We start from the raw sequence: 23,242 nt of genomic DNA on the forward strand, positions 1-23,242 counted from the left end.
ACGTGGTCGGCCTTCCGTCAGTGTCAACACGGAACATAAAACAAGTGATTTGTACATGATCGCAATTGCCCAATGGCTTCTAAAATGCTTTGCTGCAGCTTCTTTCAGTTGATGGAATTTCATGGTTCTATTATATACTATATATTACTGACTCATGGCAAACCTGTCAAGCCCCATGTCTACTAAAGACAACATAAGACAACCAACAGTCATGCGTGCGTGTGTGTGTGCTTGCTTGTCCGTACCCAATCTCACAAACCGCTGGACCAATCAGTGCCATCCTTCAACCTTAAACTTTTCTGCCCTATGTTTGATCAAGCATATACTAGGCATCCCCTCTCACACCTATGCGGTCTTCATCAGCGACCGCATAGGTGGAAACGTTAGTCGTTTTTTGTATACTAGCACCTAATAAAAGGTTTAAAATGTCTGTGCTGCTCCACTGTGATGCACCGGACCAGCTGTTCCAAGCTTGAGGCACGTTTGGTAGACTCCATTTGTTCTTAAAAAAAACATTGCTTTCATTTAACAAAAAGTTTAAAGTAAAAGTGGTACTTAAAAAAATAAACAAATAAAAGTATGGGGCGTTAAAATCTCATTATTGGAAAATAGACACCGAACCAAAAATGAAATCCCCTTACAATGGGATGTATAAATTACATTAAAGGTACAGTCAATGGTACCCAGGGCTATGGGGAGAGTTTGTTTTTGTTTTGTTTTATTGATTCGCAATCCAAATAGCACATACGGTAACAATTTAAAAACACAAAGAAACAAGTGCAGGAAACCAACCCTATAGGGCTTATTAAAGGTTCTGAACTAAAATTAAAAAAAAGAGTAAGTTGAACATAATAATCAAACATAAGACGAGGCAACCAAATGCTGAGAGTGTGAAGTTTAGTGTGTGAGTGCATGTCCGTGTGTGCATATGTGCGCATGTACAGTACAGTTAAAACTGTATGTAATAATTTGCATGTTGCACATGGATAAGTGTGACTGCATGTATAGTACTATCTATGTACAAACGGCCCTCTGAGATATTACGACGCTCATGGGGGTGCTGTTGTTTGCTTAAAAAGCAAACAACTGCTGTGACCATTGTGGGATCCTGGAGGGCCCCGTTGACAATGTCCCGCGCACGCACACACGCGGACACAGTCTTGTGAAGTAGACCAGCGCAAGCGGCCTATACTGGGGATATGTTCCATCATGTTCTGAAGGCAAAGGGATATCTTTGATATCAAGAGATATCAAAGAAAGAGGTCCTGCACACTGTCTGGACATTTCAATAGTGTCTGTTGGTAACACTAACACATCTGACATAATTTATCTTCACACTAAAAACAGAACCCTATACTTAGTTGAGCCGAATCCGTTCCATTTTGGGTGAAGATATTTAGAATGTTCATACCAGAACAGGGACACCAAGGTCCATGTGGTTAACCGTATCTCTAAAGGGGATGTGTTTGCCTCCAGCCTACAGTATACAGTATGATGCATATAATTCATATAATTCTCATGATGCGATACAGCAATACAGGTTCTTGTTCATCACCAAAAAGCTATGGCTGTCGTGGCTACTCAGTCAAAGTTGCACATTCACAGCAGAATATTGCTGACACAGTGGCATCAGTAAACGCCAGCTACTTGGGAATCTCAGCGCAGATGGGACATTTTGTTAGCACATGCGTAGAACTGTGAGAAAACACAGCGCCAGCCGAGTGCGCGCCAGTCTTCAAACCAGAAACCCAGAGAGTGATAAACAAAAGCCTGCCGTACACTTGTCAAGCAGCTATACGTCTCGCCGGGGTCAGGGGTTAATATTGAGTTCCGTTTACCAGACAGGCTTGAAATGTCTTGTTGAAGTGTGAGACTTCCCTATAGGGCTGTTTATATCTCGCAGACTTCCTGGCAACACTAGTGCAGACTAGCCGAGGTCACTTGGAGAGTGCAAAGGAATTTGTGTGAATGTTAGTGTCATTACAGCAGCTATCATTTTGTGGGATGACGTTGCCAATGTGTGTGTGCCTGGAATTCCATATCTGTGCCGCCAGCCCATGCCTGTGTGAACCTTGCTGGACCAGTAAAGGGCAATAGTCAGACACCGAGGCTCTTACACTGGGCAAGATGGATGAGGAGGCGTAGTCATAACATTTCTCCCTCACCCGCAATTTGTCATGGCTTGGCCAAGCAGATAGAGTTGTGATGAAATTGCCTCTGCTCTGCTACAAGCTACTGAAAAGGATGCAAGTATTAGTGAGATTTATGGCCAAATACCCGTAAATGACAGCGTAAGCGATCCTTCTGGTAGAGATCGAGGTGGAACATATTGGCAAGCGAAAATCAAATGACGCGCCCACTCAACAACACAAAACAAATTGAGGTAACCTTGTAATTAATCTTCCGAAAGTAATGAGAGACCTCATAATGCTCTTAACTTAAATTTGAGCCATAACCTGCCATCCTGTGAAGCCTACGTATTTGTTGTACAACCCTTCATTATGTAAGACTAATGCAATAGGAGGCAGATCAAATACTGTCTCTCTCATAAGCGGAGAATTGGCAAGGCAATTCATTGTCATGAGTCCTCTGGGGTGCGCCACGATGGCGTCCCCTTCAATCTGTTTGCAACGCGGGCCCATATCTCTGAGATGTGACAGTTTACACAGTGACTGAACCAGTTTGATCATAATACATTCTCGTTCTCTTGCCAGTCACAGGCCAGCTATACTAACGCTGCACATACCACGTCTGCATCCCTGCACCCCTGGCAGCAGACGCTGTGTAAACACAGGAAAAGAGGTTCTGACTTTGAACTCTAGAGTCTAAAGTCAACTGTAGAGGGAAACCTACATTGTTTCTCCTGGAGGACATCAGGATGTGTGTGTGTGTGTGTGTGTGTGTGTGTGTGTGTGTGTGTGTGTGTGACTGTGTGTGTGTGTGTGTGTGTGTGTGTGTGTGTGTGTGTGTGTGTGTGTGTGTGTGTGTGTGCGCGCATGTGCGTGTGTGCGTGTGTGTGTCTGTGCCTGTGCGTGTGTGAGGGGGGGTTGTAATTATAGCCTTCTATAGAAGCATAGCGGACCGTAAGGTCTCTCTGACACATGGCGAGGTGCTCTTGTCACTGACTATAGAGCCTTTGGATGACTTCCCTCCGGTATAATTCAATGAACAAAGATGCAGATGAGTTGGGGGAATCCAAGTTTATGAGCTTCAACAACTTCCAAATTGGGCCTGCAGGGAATTCCAAGGGGGAAAGTTCCAAGGGGGAAATCTGTGACTTGTGCGGAGTTAATCAGTCAGAACTGCAGGGGTGGTTTGTTTTGGTCAGGGGTCTGCAAGCATACTCAAGTGAGTCATTTCTAGACTGAGAGTCGCTCTGGTGTGTAAACACGCTTATTTAATCGGGGGATAAGGGGTTGGGAGGGGGGGCTTCTGAACACTCTACTGAAAAACACATTTATTCTACTAATGGACTACTTTGTGAAAGTAAAGCCTCATTTACTGTAACAAATGAACTCGGCTTACTCCCTCGTTCCATCTCTCAAGGAAATCAGATTTGCTGACCTTTAACAGATCACTCAGGCACTGCAACAGTGCATGCCATGCACTATTCTCTCTCTCTCTCTCTCTGGTGTGCTGAACTCACTGCCAGCTGATGTTTGTGGCTGTCTGGTGAGAACAATAAATTACAGGAGGATATGATGGCACGCTCCAGCCATCTCAGAGGGCCTCTTTGTGACCGGGGTGCAGCCCAGCACAGACACACAACACGTTGCAGCGCAAATTGCAAACTCGTAATACATGCACTCTGATATTTCGCAACTTGTTAAAAATTCAGAAGCACTGTGACAGCGGATATTATGTTATGATGGCTGCGGGTGCATTCTATTATAGTGCCACAGTGCGGTCGTAACTTGTGATTATAACAGCTGAGGCATGAGAGAGAGCAAAGAATTATATTTAATAATATAAATTCAAGTTCATTTTCAAGAGGAGATAATGAATGATTCACAAGCTGCTATGGAGACTTTAGAGTATTTTTTTTGTGTAAAAATGAAGTTACTGTGCCAGATATTTGCTGTGAAGAAGTGGGGCATATTGACTATCACAAAAAACGATGTGACAAGCAAGAAACGATATAGATAAATAATGAAAGACATTCATTTCATTTCAGTTCCAGTGAAGTCATCAATATAAACACTTTCCTTTGGATGATTAGCAGTCAAGGTTCAGTTTGCACGCACAATATTATGTATCATTACAGATCTAATGCAGACTGTTTACATTTGGTGGCTGTAATGAGCTGTTGAACTTGGATGGATCATTCCATCATGGCTCCGTTCTAGATGTTTACAAAAACATAGCTGCAGATGTGTCGTAAAAGTCACTTTTTTTGTTTGTTTGGGGCTTAAGTTAATTTAAGCGGTTCACCAAGTTGGAAATGTGTTGTGACCTCAAAGTACAGAGTGGATGTTTACAGATGAGTGAAAAGAAAAAATGTGTGAGAGAGAGACACCGGTGGGAAAAGGATATGTAAGGGGAAATATATCCTCTCATTCTGGAAATAGCTATTTGTTTCAAGTGGCTGGCAATAGTGGCTGGCAATAGTCTTAAAACAACACTTGCTCTTAAAACAGCCTCCATATAACACAAACAAGTGAAAACCAAAGCATTCTTCCTACTTTTTATATGTTCTCGTGTATGTTTCCATCCCTTTCTTCTCCACGCTATCCCTGTTTATCCCAAAATATGGACTTTTTCTGTGAGCTAGTTTGGGCCTGGCGCCAGGTATGTTAAGATGTGAGTTCAGACCAGGTGTAAGGTGTAAAGTAACTAATTACATTTACTTAATACTTAAGTACAATTTTGAGGTATTTGTTCCAATTTCCAGTACTTTTACTTCTACTCCACTACATCTCAGAGACGAACATTTTACTTTTTACTCCACTACAATTATTTGAAAACTTTAGTTACTTTGTAGATTTCCATCAGCATTACAAAACAACATACACTAACCACTGCAGCCCTATATACTTTCGGCCATTAGATAATAGCCAATCTACAACCTCACAATGCGTCACGGTGCAACACATTGTGAGTGAGAAAAAAATGAATACATTTGAAAACATGAAATGAGACATAATAAAGAGTACTTTCTACTTTTGGCACTTTAAGTACATTTTGATGGCAATACTTTTATACTCAATTATATTTTGAATTCTGGACTTTTACTTGTAACAGAGTATTTATACATTGCCACATTGATACTTTTACTTAAGTAAAACATGCAAGTACTTGCACCACTGGTTCAGAGTTCAGACACATTCCACTGGTTAACAGTAAACATTCCTATTGGATTATTGCCAATGTGTTTCCCCCCCCCCCCCAGGTATGTCTGCCGCTTACTGTTAATAGAAGATTAACAGTACATAATTATCGGGATAGAAGATTAACCCCAACCACAGATTCAGCTTCCGATTCTGTCAAACTTAAGAAAAATGCATTCCAGGGGCCTTGTACTGCGTATAGAAATGAGAAACAGGTGCTTCTAACATGGTGTTTGTGCACGGTGATGAAAAGGTCAGCCGTCGTCAAGGAGCATTACATTCACACACTGACAGCGAGGAGGAAACCATGCCGGGCGCCAACCTGCTCATTGGGAGCAGTTATAGGTTAAGTGTCTTGCTCAAGGACACTTCCACACTAACCCGTGGGAGAGTCAGGGATCATCAGACAGGGAACCGTTTGCTCCGCTCTACCTCCTGAGCCACTACTGCCCATTATCATCGCTGTGCGCATCTCTTTTATACTCAACCCCTCCGAGGGCCCTGGCGCTACGCCTAATGAAAAGGCCCCCATGCTCGCGCATATAACACAATCAAGGACGAGAAGTTTTGCGTCCGCGCGCCCAGTGAACGAACTGAACGAACACTAAAACGCCGCTGCTCCAGGCTTCTCCCCGACGTTGGATTTGCTATTTTTGAGTCTCCTCAGTGGTCTATAGAAACTGTTGGACGACCAAAAACACTTGCGGGGGTTCCTGTGCTGTGTTACATTGAAATCAGTGGCCTGTGAATATGGTTTCAACAGCTGTACCTATTTGACATAGTCTCGTACCGGGCCCTGCAAGCTGCGGGCCGTGGGGCTTAAGCGCCCCATTTCTACACTGTAAAGACCATTGCTAATTTAACTCCTCGAATCTCAGAGGTACAGACCCATAAATGCTCAATGAGAGTGATATAGACATAACCCATCCATATGACATCAAGGTGACAATATGGAGTACTGATATACTCTCAAGGTTCAGACACTTCCTTCAAGACACTGTGTTTTGATTTCATTCATCTTTTTAAAATGACTGTCTGTTGTAGGATTGAGAAACTACAAACAAAGTGGTAGTAGTAGTAACAAAGGGGCGCACAAAAATGTGACTGTCATCATACATTGTGTCTGCTAAATAGGGCTGTGAATCTTTTGGTGTCCCACGATTCGATTCGGATTCCGATTCTTGGGGTCACGATTCGATTCAACTCGATTCTCAATCCAAAAAGGTTTATTTATTTATTCAAAAGCATTTTTTTTCCCAGATTCAAAACGATTCTCTATTCAAAATGATTCAATACATAGGATTTCATCACAATCTACTCCAACCAACTGAAGTGACTATACTACAGTAACTTGAAAATGACTGAAGACATGATGTTTACTATTAGGGTAGGCTTACATTTCATATCACAAACACCCCTACTGCTACAGTAAATGCCTAAATTGTAATGTGTTACTGTTCGATGAGGCAGCCATAGGCAACTGTATCCACCCTACACTTCCATTTATTTATGAGAATAAATAAATGGAGCACCTGTGCAATGAGTTGGCAGAGACAATTAATTTTTTTCCCCTCGTGAAAGGAGTCGCCTGATGTAAAATGTCAGTCAGCTACTGCAATCCTCCAGCCACATTAAAAACACCTCGTCTTTCTGTCGGCGTGGGACACAGATATGTTGGGATTTCTTGGGATTTCAAAGTGTTTCTCTTTTCTGTGGTTCCTTTCCATCGCCGCATTTATCCTCGCCTCCCACACTCATTTTTTTTGGGCCACTTAGCTTTCAAACCACATCTGATTTTCAGCCAGACAGACACATAAACCAACAAATAGGGGATTTAAATTAACGCGAGATAGACCATAATTGACCGGCGCTGACAGACGATTCGATGAGAGAGACACAACACAACAGGTCGGTCGGTCACCATGGAGACTATTATGCATTGGGGTTCAATTCCCATGCGGTGCCTCGGGCTTGGCCGGGACGGACACTCCAACAAACACGATGGGCTGTGTGCGGGTGGGAAGCCGTGAGACCAAGACATTCTCTGTTGACTCCTCCTAGCCAGTGGTGGTGGAAGAAGTACTCGGATTTTGTTACTTAAGTAAAATACCACAAAAAAAACAACCCATAACGGTTATAGGCCTGTTCATATTTAGAAAATGTTTCAGATGTCAAACAATTCTGAGATGATAGAATGTTGATGGATGATGGTGGTCATGGAAGGGGAACCTTCTGAAAGCTTCATGGGCAAAGATAATAAACTTCAAAATCTCAACAAAAAAAACGGTCAAAATGACCTCTCAGACATGCTAGTGTGGCTGGTTAATGTATGTTTTGTAATAAATATAAACAGTAACTTGTGAGAGTAACTTTGCCTCTGAAATGTAATCGAATACAACTAATGTACTGTAGAATACTCTTAGGTTCTGTTTTATCACAATGACATTTTGCGAGGTTTTAAAGAAAAAATAACATAATTTGTCCTGCATAATGTTACATTATTAAAATCATAGTGTTTTGCCAAATGTATTAGGGGGCCCACTTGTAATTTTCTCCAGGCCCACCGAGCATCGCTTGTCTACACCTTCCCATGAGACCAAAACGGTAGGGGTTGGCAGTGACAGGTTGGGGGGAATTGGCTAGTTGATGAAAAGAAGAAAAAAGAAAAGGCGTTTGACAGCGTGCCTGTTCAAAGGACACACTTATCATCTGAATAAAAGAAAACCTGATCAAAGAGCAATGAAAAAATATAGTGACATACATGAGATGAGGTCTTTAGAGTTGTATTCTAAAGCGGAAAAAATAAAAGAATAAAGATAAGGCGCAACACATTGCATCTAAGTTCACTGTAATGTATTATTCATTGTATAAAGCTATAGCTGTTGTGCAAACACAGCACTGCTTTGCATATGCCCCTCAAACCTGAAGTGCTTCTTCAAAAAGAAAGTCTGTTTGTCATTCAACATGACCCTAGACAAACCAAAGTGGTGGAAAGTAACTAAAGTACATCTACTCAAGTACTGTACTTACCGTAAGTTACATTTTGAGGTAGTTATTACCATATTTCCAATTTAAAGTACATTTATTTTTTATTTCGCCTTTATTTTATATTTTCTAGTGGTGCAACCACTCCAAGGAACAGCAATGTCAGTCCTAACCTATGTGACTATAATATGTTTCGAATACCAGTAGGGGCAAAAGTGGCGCTGTTGTGCCAGAAACAGAGAGAGAGAGATAGTGTTGCACTGTTGCCTGCAAATTACAGAGAGAGAGCGAGAGAGAGAGAGAGAGAGAGAGAAAGAGGCAGGGGGAGAGGGGAGTTGCACCACTCAGTTCACACGGGTGTGATTTTTTATAGAGGGATAGACAGTAGGCTGACAGGAAATGGGGTGAGAGATGGGGGGGGATGACATGCAGTAAAGGCCGTCGGGATACGGAGTCGAACCCGCCCGCGGCCACACTGCCAGACTGGATTACCAGCCCAGGCTCAATTCACAGTACTTCTACTACATCTCGGATTGTACTTTTACTCCACTACATTTATTTGTAGCGTCTACTTATTTTGTTATTTTGATTATTATCACAAAACAATACATTAACCACTTCAGCCCTATATTTCGGCCATTTGGAAATGGTCGATCTACAAGCTCACAATGTGTCGCGTCTGCTATTTTCAAAAGATTTTTTTGAAATGGGACATTCTGCATAATGAGTACTTTTACTTTTGGTACTTTACAGTAAGTGCATTTTGAAATTGATACTTTGGGTAATTTCACTCAAGTAGCCTACATTTTGGGTATTTCTATATTGCAGTAGATACTTTTACTTTTATAAATGGAGGAATGTGAGTACTTACTACTGAGTACTACTGAACACACAATTCAAAACACCCTGGGCTGTTTGCCCTCCCATTACGAAAAAAATCAATAATTCAAATCCCAGCTGTTTCTGCACCGGTTTGACCCTGAATGATGAAGTCACACCATTGGCCTAACAAATACCGTCCTAGCCGTGATGGCATTGCAAGTGGGAAAGAATTGAGATCACGATTCTCACACGATTCTCATTTTTTCCATGAAAATATTTCTTGTCTTTAGTCTGTAATAGTTACTGAACATTACTACATTCAAAATGTGGCACCTGGAGCCAAGACTACGGTGGCTTTAAACAGACATCAAAGTGCTTGCCTTAATACTCTCTTAAAGTCTCTCTCTTGTAGCAAAAACATAGGAGTAACTAAAATGAATTGGACGGCCAACTAGTGCTGCACGATTCTTGCTCAAATTTAGAAATGAGATGACTATAGTGTACTGTTAGGACACTGCAAAGAGATTTGATGTTGAGGGGGAACAAAATAAGGGGACCAAGTACAGACCCGTGGGGGAACCCTTTCAATGACATTTATGGGGTTTAACCCATTTTGGGCGATAACCCCTTTTGGTGTTTTAAGCACTATTTAAAACTTTAACTATTGAAAAATAGAAGATCTACAAGCTCATAGGGCGGCAGCGAGTACCACGCTACGAGCATGTAGGTCTGCTATTTTTGAAAAATCGTGAAAATGTGACGCAAACCTTGGAATATTCTTTCAGAGCGACCGATTTTAACTCAAATCTTTGCTTCTGGGGGTGCCCCTGGAACAACATATTTTGAGATGGGGTTCGGTCGGTGGCCAATTACATATAATATCTGGAGTCCTTGACATGAAATATTGAGTGATATAGGCCTAGAAACATACAGTAGGTATTTCAGAAAAGGATTATTTCAGGATTTAGAAGACTTTTTTTTTTTTCTCGACGTCAGGCTTATAACCACCGGGTTAAGTGGTTTGCAGAGTCCGTGTCGGAGGTCATGTCTGTAACGCACTGCAGTGGAGGTGAGAGCGTTCCAAGGCCCCTGTGGAGATATAACTCACACTTGGCCGCGGTCCTCAGTGGGTTCAAGGCATGGGCTTCACCTGTTCCCCAGGGACGTGCGTCCAACTTCCTGCAAGATTAGATTCTGATCCCCTGGTCAGCGGTGGCTGTGATCCAGCGGAGAACATGATGGACGACCTCTCCCCGGGTAATATGAAGAATGAGTGTTCTCTGAGCCACAATGAATATTGATCCATGCTTGTGTTACATGGATATGATTTACATTATTGGATTTGGTCTTGACAGAGTCTCCCGGTGAGGGAGGTGGGGGTGGGGGGGTGAGGAGGGGGGCGTGGCAGAGAAAGGAGTGACATATTTGAAGTAGAGCTCGACTGCTTAAAATCAGTTTGGCTGATATAATGGGCCATTATTTCATGTATTGATGACATCGGTAATCAGGAATTATTGTAGCTGATCAAAAGTATTTCAAGATTTCCCTTTTTCGTTTTAACAAAATATTGTCCAAACTTCAGTAATCTTTGGTCTATAGCCACATCGGATTTGGAGTGGACCCAAAAATCTGACATCGGTCATCATTTGGAGGGTCATCTCGTGCCAGATTTGTTGTACTTTGGAGAGACAGCCCATTGACTGCAATAGGCCTCCATACCATTTCCGGATGCTATGCGCGTGCCATTTCAAAGATTCATTTCATGCCTCACTGGCTCCGTGCGGCCCTCCCTCTGGGATGTATTTACTCCTACCAATGACAATTATTCATTAAATCTATAGTTTATTTTAATTATGTGGACCTGATGTTGCTCCACACTGTGGAGGGACGTCTCGGCCCTTTAAGCCATTTTGACCTGAGATCAGATTCTAAAAATGTCTGTTTGAAAATGACAGTTTTCTGGAAAAGCTATGTTTCCATGTCAGTCGTTCTTCGATTATTTTTTTTTAGCGTGTCACTCGGTGGCGCACTATATGAGCTTGTAGATCTGCTATTTTCCAATAGCTAAAGCATAACATACATACACCAAAAGGGGTTCCCGCACAAAATGGGTTAAGACACTCGCCAAGGCAATTTAAAAAAGACGCACGTCAAAATCGGAGGAGGCAGCTGTGTGCCCGAGGAACAGCAACGTCGGTTTCTTGGCGAGGCTCCTTATCACCTTGCTCGCTCAGCCAGTCAGTGTTTTAGCATGTGTCTCGTGGCTGTTCCGCCCTCGCAGTGGCCTCAAGCTGATCTTTAATTACCACGAGTGGCCTTGTGGAAAACACATTTTCTGATTTCTTTTTTTTATATATATATCTCAGGCTGGCAGTGGTTTTATTTGCCTGGGGGTGGGGCCGGCGTGCGTGCCTCTGTTATACATATCGCTTCCTCTCTCGTCATTCATTTTTATGGCTGCGGTGGCAGTGGTGGGGATATGTCTTATCCCTTTTGGTCAGGATTAATTAAATCTGTGCATTTCCCGTCACTAAAAGTTTCATTGTTATGAATTCATATAAATTAATAATATATACTGTATTCTTGAAACAGCGAAAATAACGTTTACAAGCAAGCATGCAGATCGGCCATTTACACATAAGTGCTGTACGACAACTTCGACAAGGTATAGTACTATAGTATATTATAGTTTAAAGTTGTTAAGCTTAAGCTCCTCTGTTGTCTTTACAAATGGAACCCTGACGCCTGCAGGCACTGTTATGAGCTGTCATACCTGTGGCACCGTCGGCAAATAACGCACACTAGCACTTCCTGTTTGTGGTGGAACTAAACCAGGATCCACTTCCCCTTCACTGGAAAAGGTCAATAGGTCAGGGGAGCGAGAGCATAAGCAGGGACTGCAGTGCAGATTGGAACAGTTTATAACGCTTCCGGCAGAGCATCGGACAGTCCGGTCCACTCATCACGGGGTGCATACTTAGTTTAGACTAGTCATTGCATGGTTAGACATGGGTTAGGTTTAGGTGTGCTGCCCCGTGGGAAGTTAGGTTTAGGGTGAGGGTTTGAGATAGGTTGTAGTTGTAGGACTAATGACTGGTCTAACCAATGACTAGTCTAAACCAAAAACTGTCTAAACTAAGTACTGCACCCCTCATCACTCTTCTCATAGATAATGAAGCCATAACTGGAAACTGGAAAGTCTGCAGAGATTCTGCTTACTGTCTGGTCGGTGTCATACAGTCGCACACTCTATTCTTCCTATTTGTTTTGTTTGTTTTCAAGAGACGACTAAAAGTGTCCCTAAAGGTGGAATGGCTCAGTTGTGCTAACGTGGACAGCACTGTCTTTGAACAAAGGCGAGTTTGTTCCACTTGAGAGAGGGCTGGCTGGGTTACAGCAGGCTTCCTGTGATGGTTACAGAACAGAGTAGGTCAGGAGTCCTCATGGGCAGAGCTGCTCACCACGGCCGTGCGCAGAACGTGCTACTCTATTTTCAATATCTCCCAAGCCACTTGAACAGTGTTTCAGTGCTCTCCATATCGCTTCATACCCTTCTTCTTAATTTCCTTTATGCTGCAAATGGAAAAGGGACGTGAATGGCACAGAGGGCCGAGCTTGCCTAGCTGGTATTGTGTCATGTTTCCACTGTGGTTTCACAAACCTCCTGGAGTTCTAGGTCATTGCTCACATTAAATTCAAGTTAAAGTTTCAAATCCCAGTCCGTGTATTAAACAACTGTTCCCTATCAGCTCATTGGGCCTCATTGATCATATTAAATTGCTTCATGATCAAAAGTGTCTCATAATGAGTAACGTGCGCTGCTCTTGTAATGTGTGCAGCTTTGAGAAAAGCCTGATAGCCATATGATTATACCCCACATCTTTTCATCAGTGTCTTTGAGGACATGAACATTTTTCCTTTTCCGTTCTTGGTTAATATTGCTTAGAGCTTCGACTTGGCCCGGTCCAAAACTATCCTATCACATTCCAGCACGTCTCTCGCGGTCTGGCGGCTGGCACACAACCTCTAATCTGCCTGTTGCTCCTGTAGATAAGTGAAGTTTAAGTTGTCACACATTGAATAATAAAAATATATAGCACTCGCCGGCATTAAAGGACCTCCTCTGGTGACGAAAGACATATATGCAAAGTGGTTTCTCAGCATAATTTTCTATTTAGATTCCCTCTGTAAATGGGTCAACATTGTGCCCAACAGAAATAAATTCTTAATGCCCCCCCCCCCCCCCCCCAAAAAAAGGCCGTAGACAACAGCAACTCATGGAAAGGGTATGAGGACTTTAAAACAGTTTCCTGTGATACTGTGCAGTGTGCTTTCTGACAAGAAAGAGTGACGTTTTATGGTTCATGCAACCATAAACAGTACATCTTGGATTGCTGAATAACTAAGAGAGGATGCCCTCCGTTTACATGGTCATGAGACCTACTGGATGGAGACTGTACTGTAAGTACTGTACCGTGATAAGGTGCCATAACTCACATGTTGATTGTTCTCTAAACTCTACCGGTTTTCTCCGCGTGAACCCAGATAAGAATCCTACAGGATAAGACGTGGTTATGATGGACTACTCTTTTGCTGCCCCTTTCCCTCCAATAGGATGGACGTACTGTACATACAACTTAACCCATTCTGACCTGAGATCAGATTCATACGAGGTTTCCACTGGACACACACTGGTCTGATGAACCCATTCTGACCTGAGATCAGATTCTAAAAATGTCAGTCGTTCTTTCGATTTTTTTCAAAAATAGCAGACCTACAAGCTCATAGCGCGCCACTCGGTGGCGCGCTATGAGCTTGTAGATCTGCTATTTTTCAATAGCTAAAGCATAACATGATGCTAACACCAAAATGGGTTCCCGGTCAGAATGGGTTATATTCCATCAGCACTGCCTGCCTTATAGTGTGACACTTTTTTGACCCGAGTTTCACGAGCTCACCATGTTGTGATGGATCGACCTCATTTGCATAAAGTTGAGGTCTTGAGTCGTAATTATGTAAATTCATAGATGCCTATATATTCCAGTTGTTGTGTCAACTCGCTTGGCTGTGCTGTATCCATGATGCACTGTGCGGCCACATCTTCTGCTCTCCATGGAAAGTGAATGTGTTCCGTCGACTTGACATCCGCCAACGGACCCACCATACCTTCCAGCGTGAAGAATGGTTTAGAAAAATGAGAATGAGAAAAATGAAAATGAGAAGCATTTTGCCATTGTTTTGTTGTCCAGAAGAAATTGCTTTTGACATTCTCCACGTGACAAAGCAACCGCAGTATACGAGGATATACTTTTCTTCTGGCTATGATAGAACGGCACTGTAAAGACGCATTTATCTTGGTCTTCACAGTCAGTGTCAGGTTTCTTTTTATTTTCACAGCACTGCCAGTGTGGGAGAGAGCTGGAATACACTCCCGATTTTTCATGCTTCGCTTTGGCAGACGGCTAAATGGCGAGATAAAGAAAAGATTACAGCAGTGGAAGTCACCGCAGATTTCTTGCACAAACAGCAACAAGACTGTATAATGGCAACGACAGACACAAAGAAAATTGTTAAGTGGAGAAAAGGGACGCTCGAGTGATAATTATCTCCCAATGATTGGGTTTGGATCCGAGCCCATCTTCTCCTGAAGCAAGATGGACAGCTAACAGCTGCAGAGCGAAGGGCAGACTTGACACAACGCTGCCTGATTGCCTTATTCCCCAATCAGCCGCTGTGAATGACTACACGGAGAGGGCTCTCTCTAATGAATTATTAAGGCCATGTGGCAATCCTTTTGCGACACACGGGGAGGGAGGCCTCACAGCGAGCATGCCTGCCCACTCCGTTGATGTTGGTTTGTGCCTTTCATTATGGGACCGTCTGTGAGGTTGTGGTTTTCTGATGAGCCTGACTTCCAGTTGTGAACGGACTCCCCTGGGCGAGTGGTAATTGTGTGTCGGGGTGATGTGTTAATCCATGTCCAAGATGCATCGGGAACAACCTCCAGTAATGGTGCGTGCAATATGGTGTAGGGGAGGTTTGATGTCGTTTTCCCTGACGTTTCCTCCAGGCCAAATTTTGGTTGGAATTGAGTTATTTCATCATGGGCTGATGGATGAGGGATACATATAAATTGCTTTATGAATAGACCAAATCTGTCAAGGTGCCAGTCCCTCCTTGCTGCTGTTACTAGCTGGATCCCCTGAAGGCCGACATATCTTGCTCTCTCTCCATATCACACACTCTCTCTCTCCCCCTTTGTCTGTGTCTTGGTGCGCCCCTTGGGCTTCTTTGCCTCTGCCTCTCTCTCCCTCTCTCCCCGCCTCGTCCCAGCACTGCCCACCTACTCACTTATCTCCCTTTCCCCCCTTATCTTCCTCTAAAACAGCCTCAGGCTCACGTGTGCCATTGACATCATCCTTGATGAAGGACACAGGCGGTCAATAAGCGTTGATGGAACGAGGACTGGGCGGGGATACCTCACTCATCTCATCATGCCTACTATACTACCACCAATGTGTACTCCTAAAAGTGCTGCCAACTCCTCAGAGAGTGTACAAATGTAAAATAAAAGGTAAACAAATGGACCCATACATTTGTTCACTCACAGATTCACAAATATAAATGAAAGGATTTCACGGTGGATCTCTCTTGATTACATACCAACGTTTCCATGACATTTACCGCTGCCATTGCAAGCTGCATCCATACCATTAAACTTCAACAACAAGCAAAGCCTTTTTGCAGTTGTCATCTACATTCGAGTAACAAAAGCTGTTCAATATTGGACACACCATGACACGTGCCGTCAAACCTAACCTGACTATGTGTCAAGTATGAACGCTGTAAAAATATATATATTTATTTATCCATCTTAATGCGTTGCGTTGCCGTCATTCACAGGAGTTGATCGAAATAATAATAAATAAATTTAAAAAGCACGCCGAGATGAGGAATCATTGTAAGACAGAAATAGAAAAACCTAATCCTATCCGACTGCTGATTTCAATCCAGCATGACAGGTTCATGCGGCGAAGCCTTTATTCCGTCACTTGCCCCTATTTTCTTTTCTTTTTTTCTCCATACCTTGTGAAGTTCCAGGCAGACAAACTTTATTCTTTATTTATTTTTGGTGGGGGGGTTTGAAAATCGGTCTCCCCGAGTGGGGCTCATTATCTCCGTGACCGTCACCAGGAGAGAATGGGAAGCGTTGCTGTGGAAGCCAATGAGGGCCCAGCAGGAGGTAAATTACATTACCGGCAGGCGCTCTCCAGCCATCATGTTATCAGGAAAGGAGGGGGGGTGCATGCACGGCCGCCTATCAGCAGTCATGAGAAGGAACAATGACTCAATCCCTTGCCTGCCGTCTTTATCTTAAGAGGGGTGTGCTGGAGGGCCGGCTTCCACGTTATACGATATATCTCACCCTCAATCTCCGCCTTATTGCTGCGTACAGCATACACTATAGCTTATTATGTATGCATGCAGATCTGTTTACAGCCTTGTTCGCCTCGTCTCCAAGAAGGACGCCCATGACCCCATCTATAAGTCGCGCTGGTGCTACCTGTCATTGTGTCGTTGTAAATGCATTCACTGGCATGCTGCTGTCGGCCGAGATCCAGGTACAAAGACATCCCCCATGGATGAAGCAGACGTCTAACCACTGGTGGTCCGTTTATCTATAGGGGGACAGTTGATCCACGTGACTTTACGGCAAGGACTATACTACCATTTTCTGATAATATAATCCCTCCTCGGTCTAGACCAGGTATCTCAACATATCCCCGTCTGTCCCCCGGAGGTGTGGGCTGCCGTTGTAGCCTGGTTGTGTCAGGGCTTAGTGTGTGCATCACTTTCCCCTTATCGCTCGCCCCACATTGTGAATGTTCTGCCACATGGGTGTGGTGGGGGCATGGTGTGTGTCCGTGTCCCGTAAACATGGATTAAAACAGCAAGAGTGAGAGAGAGAGAGAGAGAGAGATATGTCAAACGTACTGGGAATTTAGTTTAACCGTGCTTATCGCTCAACTTTGGTCAAACCCCGGAATTGCGGTGGGCAGTCTTTTGGGGCATTTGATTGGATAGATTTACTGTACCATATCACCTGCCAGGTTGACAGTGAAAAAAAACACAGCTTTTAAATGTTATTATAGGCTGCTAAGTCAATCATTTAATGATAAAGTCGGACTATAAGCAGAAAAAAATAATTATCAAATTAATGAATTAAGTGTTTGATTGTTGCTACTGTGTCACTAATAGGCCACTGTTTAAATTATGTGTGATGCATGAAGGATATGTAGCCGTTGATGTTTAGGCTTATCTTAACCCATTCTGACCTGAGATCAGATTCACACGAGGTTTCCACTGGACACACACTGGTCTGATGAACCCATTCTGACCTGAGATCAGATTCTAAAAAATGTTAGTCGTTCTTCGATTTTTCAAAAATAGCAGACCTACAAGCTCGTATCGCGCCACTCGGTGGCGCGATATGAGCTTGTAGATCTGCTATTTTTCAATAGGTAAAGCATAACATGATGCTAACACCAAAACGGGTTCCCGGTCAGAATGGGTTAAGCTAAAATGATTCCATTGTATTATGATGATTGATTCAAATCCTGGAATATAAGGATTTTCCGCAACTGACGCATGTGATTTCACTCCGCAACACGGACACTCTCTGGGTAGAGAATTGTACGACTAAGCTGAAATGCGGGGGAATCTAATCGCCCCTCTCGGTGTTTTGCTACTGTTTGCATTTGCAACCGAGTTCCTGAGCATATTTGACTCATAAATGCAAGTCAGCACTTAAAGAGGATGTGACTAACATTCTGATCATACCCCCCAAAAGATCCACTCTCATTGCATCAATTAAAACTCTGGGGACCTGGGTGGCATCTCTAACTTTCAAAAGTTCAGTGTCTTCTTTTGAATGACTTCATAAAAATGTACTTTTATTGAAAGGCTTTTCCATAATTTAAATTTCCCTTCATGTTTTATTCCTCGCTGTACTGTCTGAAGGTGGTAGCATATGGCATTCTTTGAGAACCCGACGACTCTGAACTGCAACTGACTGAAGCTTTCAGAGAGTTTTCTTTTAGTTTAGCTCTAACCAATCATTCTTCTCACTTTATCTCCAGGGAACCACCAGTGGATGAAGTGGGCTGCTCCGACACAACCACCCAGTATGGACGACGGCTCCGGGCCGCTCTGCCAACCAACACGCTCCTGTGTCACGGGTCGCCTGTCCGCATCACCTCCCATCGCCTGAGCTCCCCCGCCGCCCCGGCCCCCACCCCAACCCCAACCCCCCGGGGGGGCCCCCCCCGCTGACACGCCCGCCATGACGCAGCAGATGGACTACAAATACAGCCTGCTGGGCTCCCCGGTACTGGAGGACTACCGCAAGAGGCCGCTGCTGCTGCAGGTGGACGACGCGGCGCCCATGAGCCTGTTCGCCGTGCTGGAGCTGAAGCGGGTGGTGCTGCCGCCGGCGGCGACGAGGCATCATCACCATCGCTCGTGGAGCGCGCTGGGCTGCTTCCGCAAGCTCAAGCTGTACGGCTTCCTGTTCGGCCTGGCCGTCACGTTCCTCATCATGGCCTCGTACATCCTGACGGGCGACAAGAAGGGCCTCCTCCTCACCCCGTCGCCCTTCCACTTCGGCGGCCTGGACGGACCCGCCGCCTTCAACCTCTCCGCGGCCAAGGACTACGCCGGCATCAAGCTGGTGGTCCACGCCATCACCTCCAAGGTGGAGTTCAGCAGCAGCAGGCAGCTCCCGGACCTCAAGGCGCTGATCAACAGCGAACCCCATGTGAGTTCAGTTGAGACACAAAGCAGCAGTGGTGGAAAGTAACTAATGCACATTTACTTACAGTACTTAAGCACAGTTGTGAGCTATTTGTACTTTACTTAGGTATTTCCAACTTCCAGTACTTTCCACTACATCTCACGGCCGCGTTTACGCACACACGCGAGCCCTGCATACAGTACGTGCACTTAAAATAGGACTACTGGACCTGTAAGTGAGTGTGCGTATAGTCGTATACGCGAAAACGCTCGCTGAAAAGCCTGTTGTAGCTCGGCCGTCGGAGGCAAATATTCTACTTTTACTCCACTACATGTATGTGAAAACTGTGGGGGTGGGGCTTTTGGAGTGTGCATGCTGGAAATTTGTTTCAGAAGGGACACAGTGGGGTGATTTCATAAAGGTTATCTTTAAAATGTAATTAGAATGCAAAATGTGGCCGGGCGCGATATCAACCCGCGTTTTAATTAACAGACTCAAGACGTCTTCAGAGCGGAATTGTCAGAGATGCCCGAGAGAGATCAGTATTCTCGCCTACAGGTTGGCCGCACCATCTTCCATCTAGACTCCTCTCACACGTTGCCATTTCAATTTGCGCCGATAAAGTGGCTCCAAAAACCTTGTGTTAACACTCCGGATGGCATGTGTGCTTAGCACCCGATTTGGGAGGCCTCCAAATCCCTCAAGGGATTTCAAGCTCAAAGTCATCGCACTGTCATCATCCCCCAGTTTGGCCTCGTCTTCTTTGCACCGCCTGCTTAAATTAATTCTTAAACCTAATGATAATGTGCTTTTGCCACCTCTATTTGGCAACACACCTCATTGCTTATTGAGTGAGCTAATGAACAAGGGAACATGGCTCGGGGGCGATCAATATCAAATCTCCCCGCAGATGGCGCAGTACTTGTCCTTAAATGTGCTCGGTCTAAAGTAATCAGTGACGAGAGAGTCGTTGCATAACATCGGACCTTGTGGCATTTCACATGATAGAGACAGGAGTTTTGAGATGTGGGGATGTTATGAATTGTGAAATGGGAGCTGCCTACAGCTGTCAGGAAACAGGGCCACCTCTAGACCTATGTGTATGACTCAGTCTCACACCTCCGGGCTGGTGGGAGCCAAGCTACTGTAGGAAGAATAACACCAGCGTAAACGAGATGTATAGAGGAGAGTGACAGACTAAGAGATAAGAGCGGTGAAGGGAGAGAAATGAAGGTTGTGTGTGAGTCATTGTATGTGTCAGGTTCATTAGTCTGTTCATTTTTGATGCTCCAGAGACAATGTCCTCCTGCCCGCAGTAATCATAACACTGAACTCCCACGCAGATGGTGTTAGGCTGTTAGCCCCTGGTGGCTCAGTCAGTTAATGCACAGATGCACATTATGCCTCTATTCAGCGAGTGCCAGGGTTTGAATGAGTCTTGCCTCGCATTACTTTTTCCTCACTCTCTCTCTCTCTCTCTGAACTTGGTCTCCTGTCTATCTGTCTATTTTTTTCAAAAAATATTTTTTTTTAAACTTCATCCAGATTTAGAAAATTCCTCTAATCTGGTGTTCAGGTGATGATATGCACATTACATGCACAATAGAATGACAAATTCTTTATTTTATTTATAATGGGCTTCGGTGGCAAGTGGAGTTTTTAACGAGACGTTTTGTTTTGACTTTTACAGCTATTTTCTGTCATCCCCCGCAAATTCCTGCCTGGCGCGAAGAACCCATGCTGGTACGAGGAGTGCACTGGGAACATCACTTCGGACCCTTACAGGACAAACCTCTACGCGCGCTACTCGCGGCGATTCCGCACCGTATTCGAATACCTGAGGAACACTTTCCGGGAACACTTGTTTCACCGCGGCGGGAAATACTACCGCATGCGGTGCCTGCCATATTTCTATATCATCGGCCAGCCAAAGTGCGGCACGACGGACCTATACGACCGGCTGAGGCTGCACCCGGATGTCAGGTTCACCACGTTCAAAGAGCCACACTGGTGGACCCGCAAGAGGTTTGGTGAGTTTGGAACACTCCTCCTTCCACTGTAGACTCTGCTCATGCTCCCATGGTATACATAAATGTGTTCCGGGATAGTATATACATAATGGTAAATAAATGGTAAATGCTGCATTTATATAGCACCTTTATTCAAGGCGTTTTACAATGATTGAGCATTACAGAATTCACACATTCACACACGCATTCATAGTCATACACCGTTGGCAGAGGAAACCATGCCCGTCAGGAGCAATTATGGGAGGGCTCCCCGATAACAAGTGGGGGGGCTGTGGCCACCCACGGTGCCACCCAGGGGGCCTATTGGAAAGTTGAAAACGGAAAAACTAAACAAAAACGCTAACAAAAGATTATTATTATTTTATTTAAATTCAATTCATACGATTATTGTGCCAGTTTAACCACTTTAAACGTTCCAATTTCGGGCATAATTTATATGTATCATATGTAAATCCATCCATTCTTGGCTGCAGACAGTGGCTATTTGCAGGTCCTTGGCATGGAAAGTTTTAGCGACACCCCTGTGAGAAAGCCCACAAGACTGGGCATGAGCACGTATAAAATAAATATGGCGCCATTTGTCATAATCTGCAAAGCTGTGTCCAATTTCGGGCATGTCATATGTATCATATGTAAATCCATTTCTTAACATCGGGGCTACAGCCAGTGGCTATTTGCAGGTCCTTGGCATGGAAAGTTTCAGCGACACCCCTGTGAGAAAGCCCACAAGACTGGGCATGAGCACGTATAAAATAAATATGGCACTATTTGTCATAATCTGCAAAGCTGTGTTAAGGCCAGGGCCCTGTATAATGTGATGAATTATTTAATATCAGAATCGCGCACGGCAGTTGAAAATAGAGTCTGAGAAGTACGGTTTCAGCGACAATGCAGCTTGTGGCCAATTTGAAAAAGCCCTCGAAGCGCCAAGTGCAAGGTTGTTTGTCAACATCATTGACTTGAATAGTTATGGTCTTCCTTTGTTCGCGTCCTTCCAACAGATGCTTATATCCACTATGTGTGAATGGTTGGCTATAATTTACATTTCTATAGCACCGAGATGCTGTGTGTGGATAGGGCTTGATTAATGACCTCACACTCAGTCAAACTGCGATTTCTCTCAGCCAGCTACTAAAGAGCGACTTCAAATCATTGATTTTGCTCACGTCTCACGGCCACTTAGTAACAAAGGTTGGACGAAAAAGTAATTTGGGTTTTGACATAGGAAATAGGGATGAGCGGTTGCTACTTCGAGGTGAGATTGCGAATGTGATTTGAATGAGTTTGCAACAGAAGTAAGATTAGAATAAGCATGGAGTATAATGTTGTAATGCTCCACTGCAGTTAAAGGCGAATACTACCCATTTTCAACATTGAACAATTTCATTAATAGACGTACCTTAGAGTTGCGTGGAAATAATAATAAGACCCCCCTTCTGTTTAGCCTACAGAAGGGGGGGACTTTTTTTAATTAAATATTAATGAAATAGTGCAATGTTGAAAATGACTTGGTATTCCCCTTTAAACCAAAGGTTTTAAACTGCCACTGCCTGCTGCCTCGCACTGTGCAGGCGAAGAATCAACTTAAAAATGCTAATTATGTTCTACCTAAGAGTTGTTTAGCTTCACTTTTACAGCTTTAATTGGGTGTTAACAAGGTTCAATGCTGTGGGTATTTCCCACTTTGAATGCTAATCGTCTTGGTTTTGTTTCCGCCTCTGCTAGCTCGAAAAACCGATTTTTCTCAATAAAAGCTCTCGTAGCCTGTAGCCTTTATTGAGAAAAATCGGTTTGAGGGAAAAGGAAGTTGCCGCCTGTTGTTCCTGCCTGTCGACTACAAAACAATACTACAACATGACGTAACGATATCACCCGCTCCCGCCCGGATCATATACCGAAATGAAATGGTGCCCAGGCTACACATTTCCTGTTTTCACTTTGCTGCCGCACAGTGTTGAGTCTCAAAATTGTGTTGTTACAACTGTTTGTGTCCTCCTCAAGGTCATCATTTCTGTCCATGGCTATCCATGGTGTTGCATGAGAATACTTTTGACACTGCCCTGAATTATTATCTTGTTCTTCAACCTTCTTGACTCAAAGGTTACACATGTCCTCATGGCGTCAAGTCTCATGAAAATTCTGCAATCTAAAATGGTAAATGGTGTGTGTATATATTGCCTTTATCCATGGCCTTTTACATAGACTTTTACATTCACCCTTCGCACACATACAGTATTCATACACGGAGAGCAAAGGAAATCATGCGAGGCACCAACCTGCTCATC

The 23,242-nt window shown here is 44.0% G+C and overlaps 1 protein-coding gene across 1 annotated transcript in view; it reads left to right on the plus strand.

Moving 5' to 3' along the window:
* The window catches only part of LOC308332917 (carbohydrate sulfotransferase 15-like), a 49,415-nt gene that overhangs the window by 12,830 nt on the left and 13,343 nt on the right, over nucleotides 1-23,242 (plus strand). Inside the window, exons 2-3 of the mRNA XM_080789058.1 lie at nucleotides 18,275-18,951; nucleotides 20,618-20,957. Coding sequence (XP_080645184.1) covers nucleotides 18,478-18,951; nucleotides 20,618-20,957 — 814 coding nt within the window. The 5' untranslated portion in view covers nucleotides 18,275-18,477. The remainder of the gene's footprint in view (nucleotides 1-18,274; nucleotides 18,952-20,617; nucleotides 20,958-23,242) is intronic.

Source organism: Protomyctophum bolini (assembly GCF_963924005.1).
Source record: "Protomyctophum bolini genome assembly, chromosome: 18".
In the NCBI taxonomy this organism is placed as follows: domain Eukaryota; kingdom Metazoa; phylum Chordata; class Actinopteri; order Myctophiformes; family Myctophidae; genus Protomyctophum; species Protomyctophum bolini.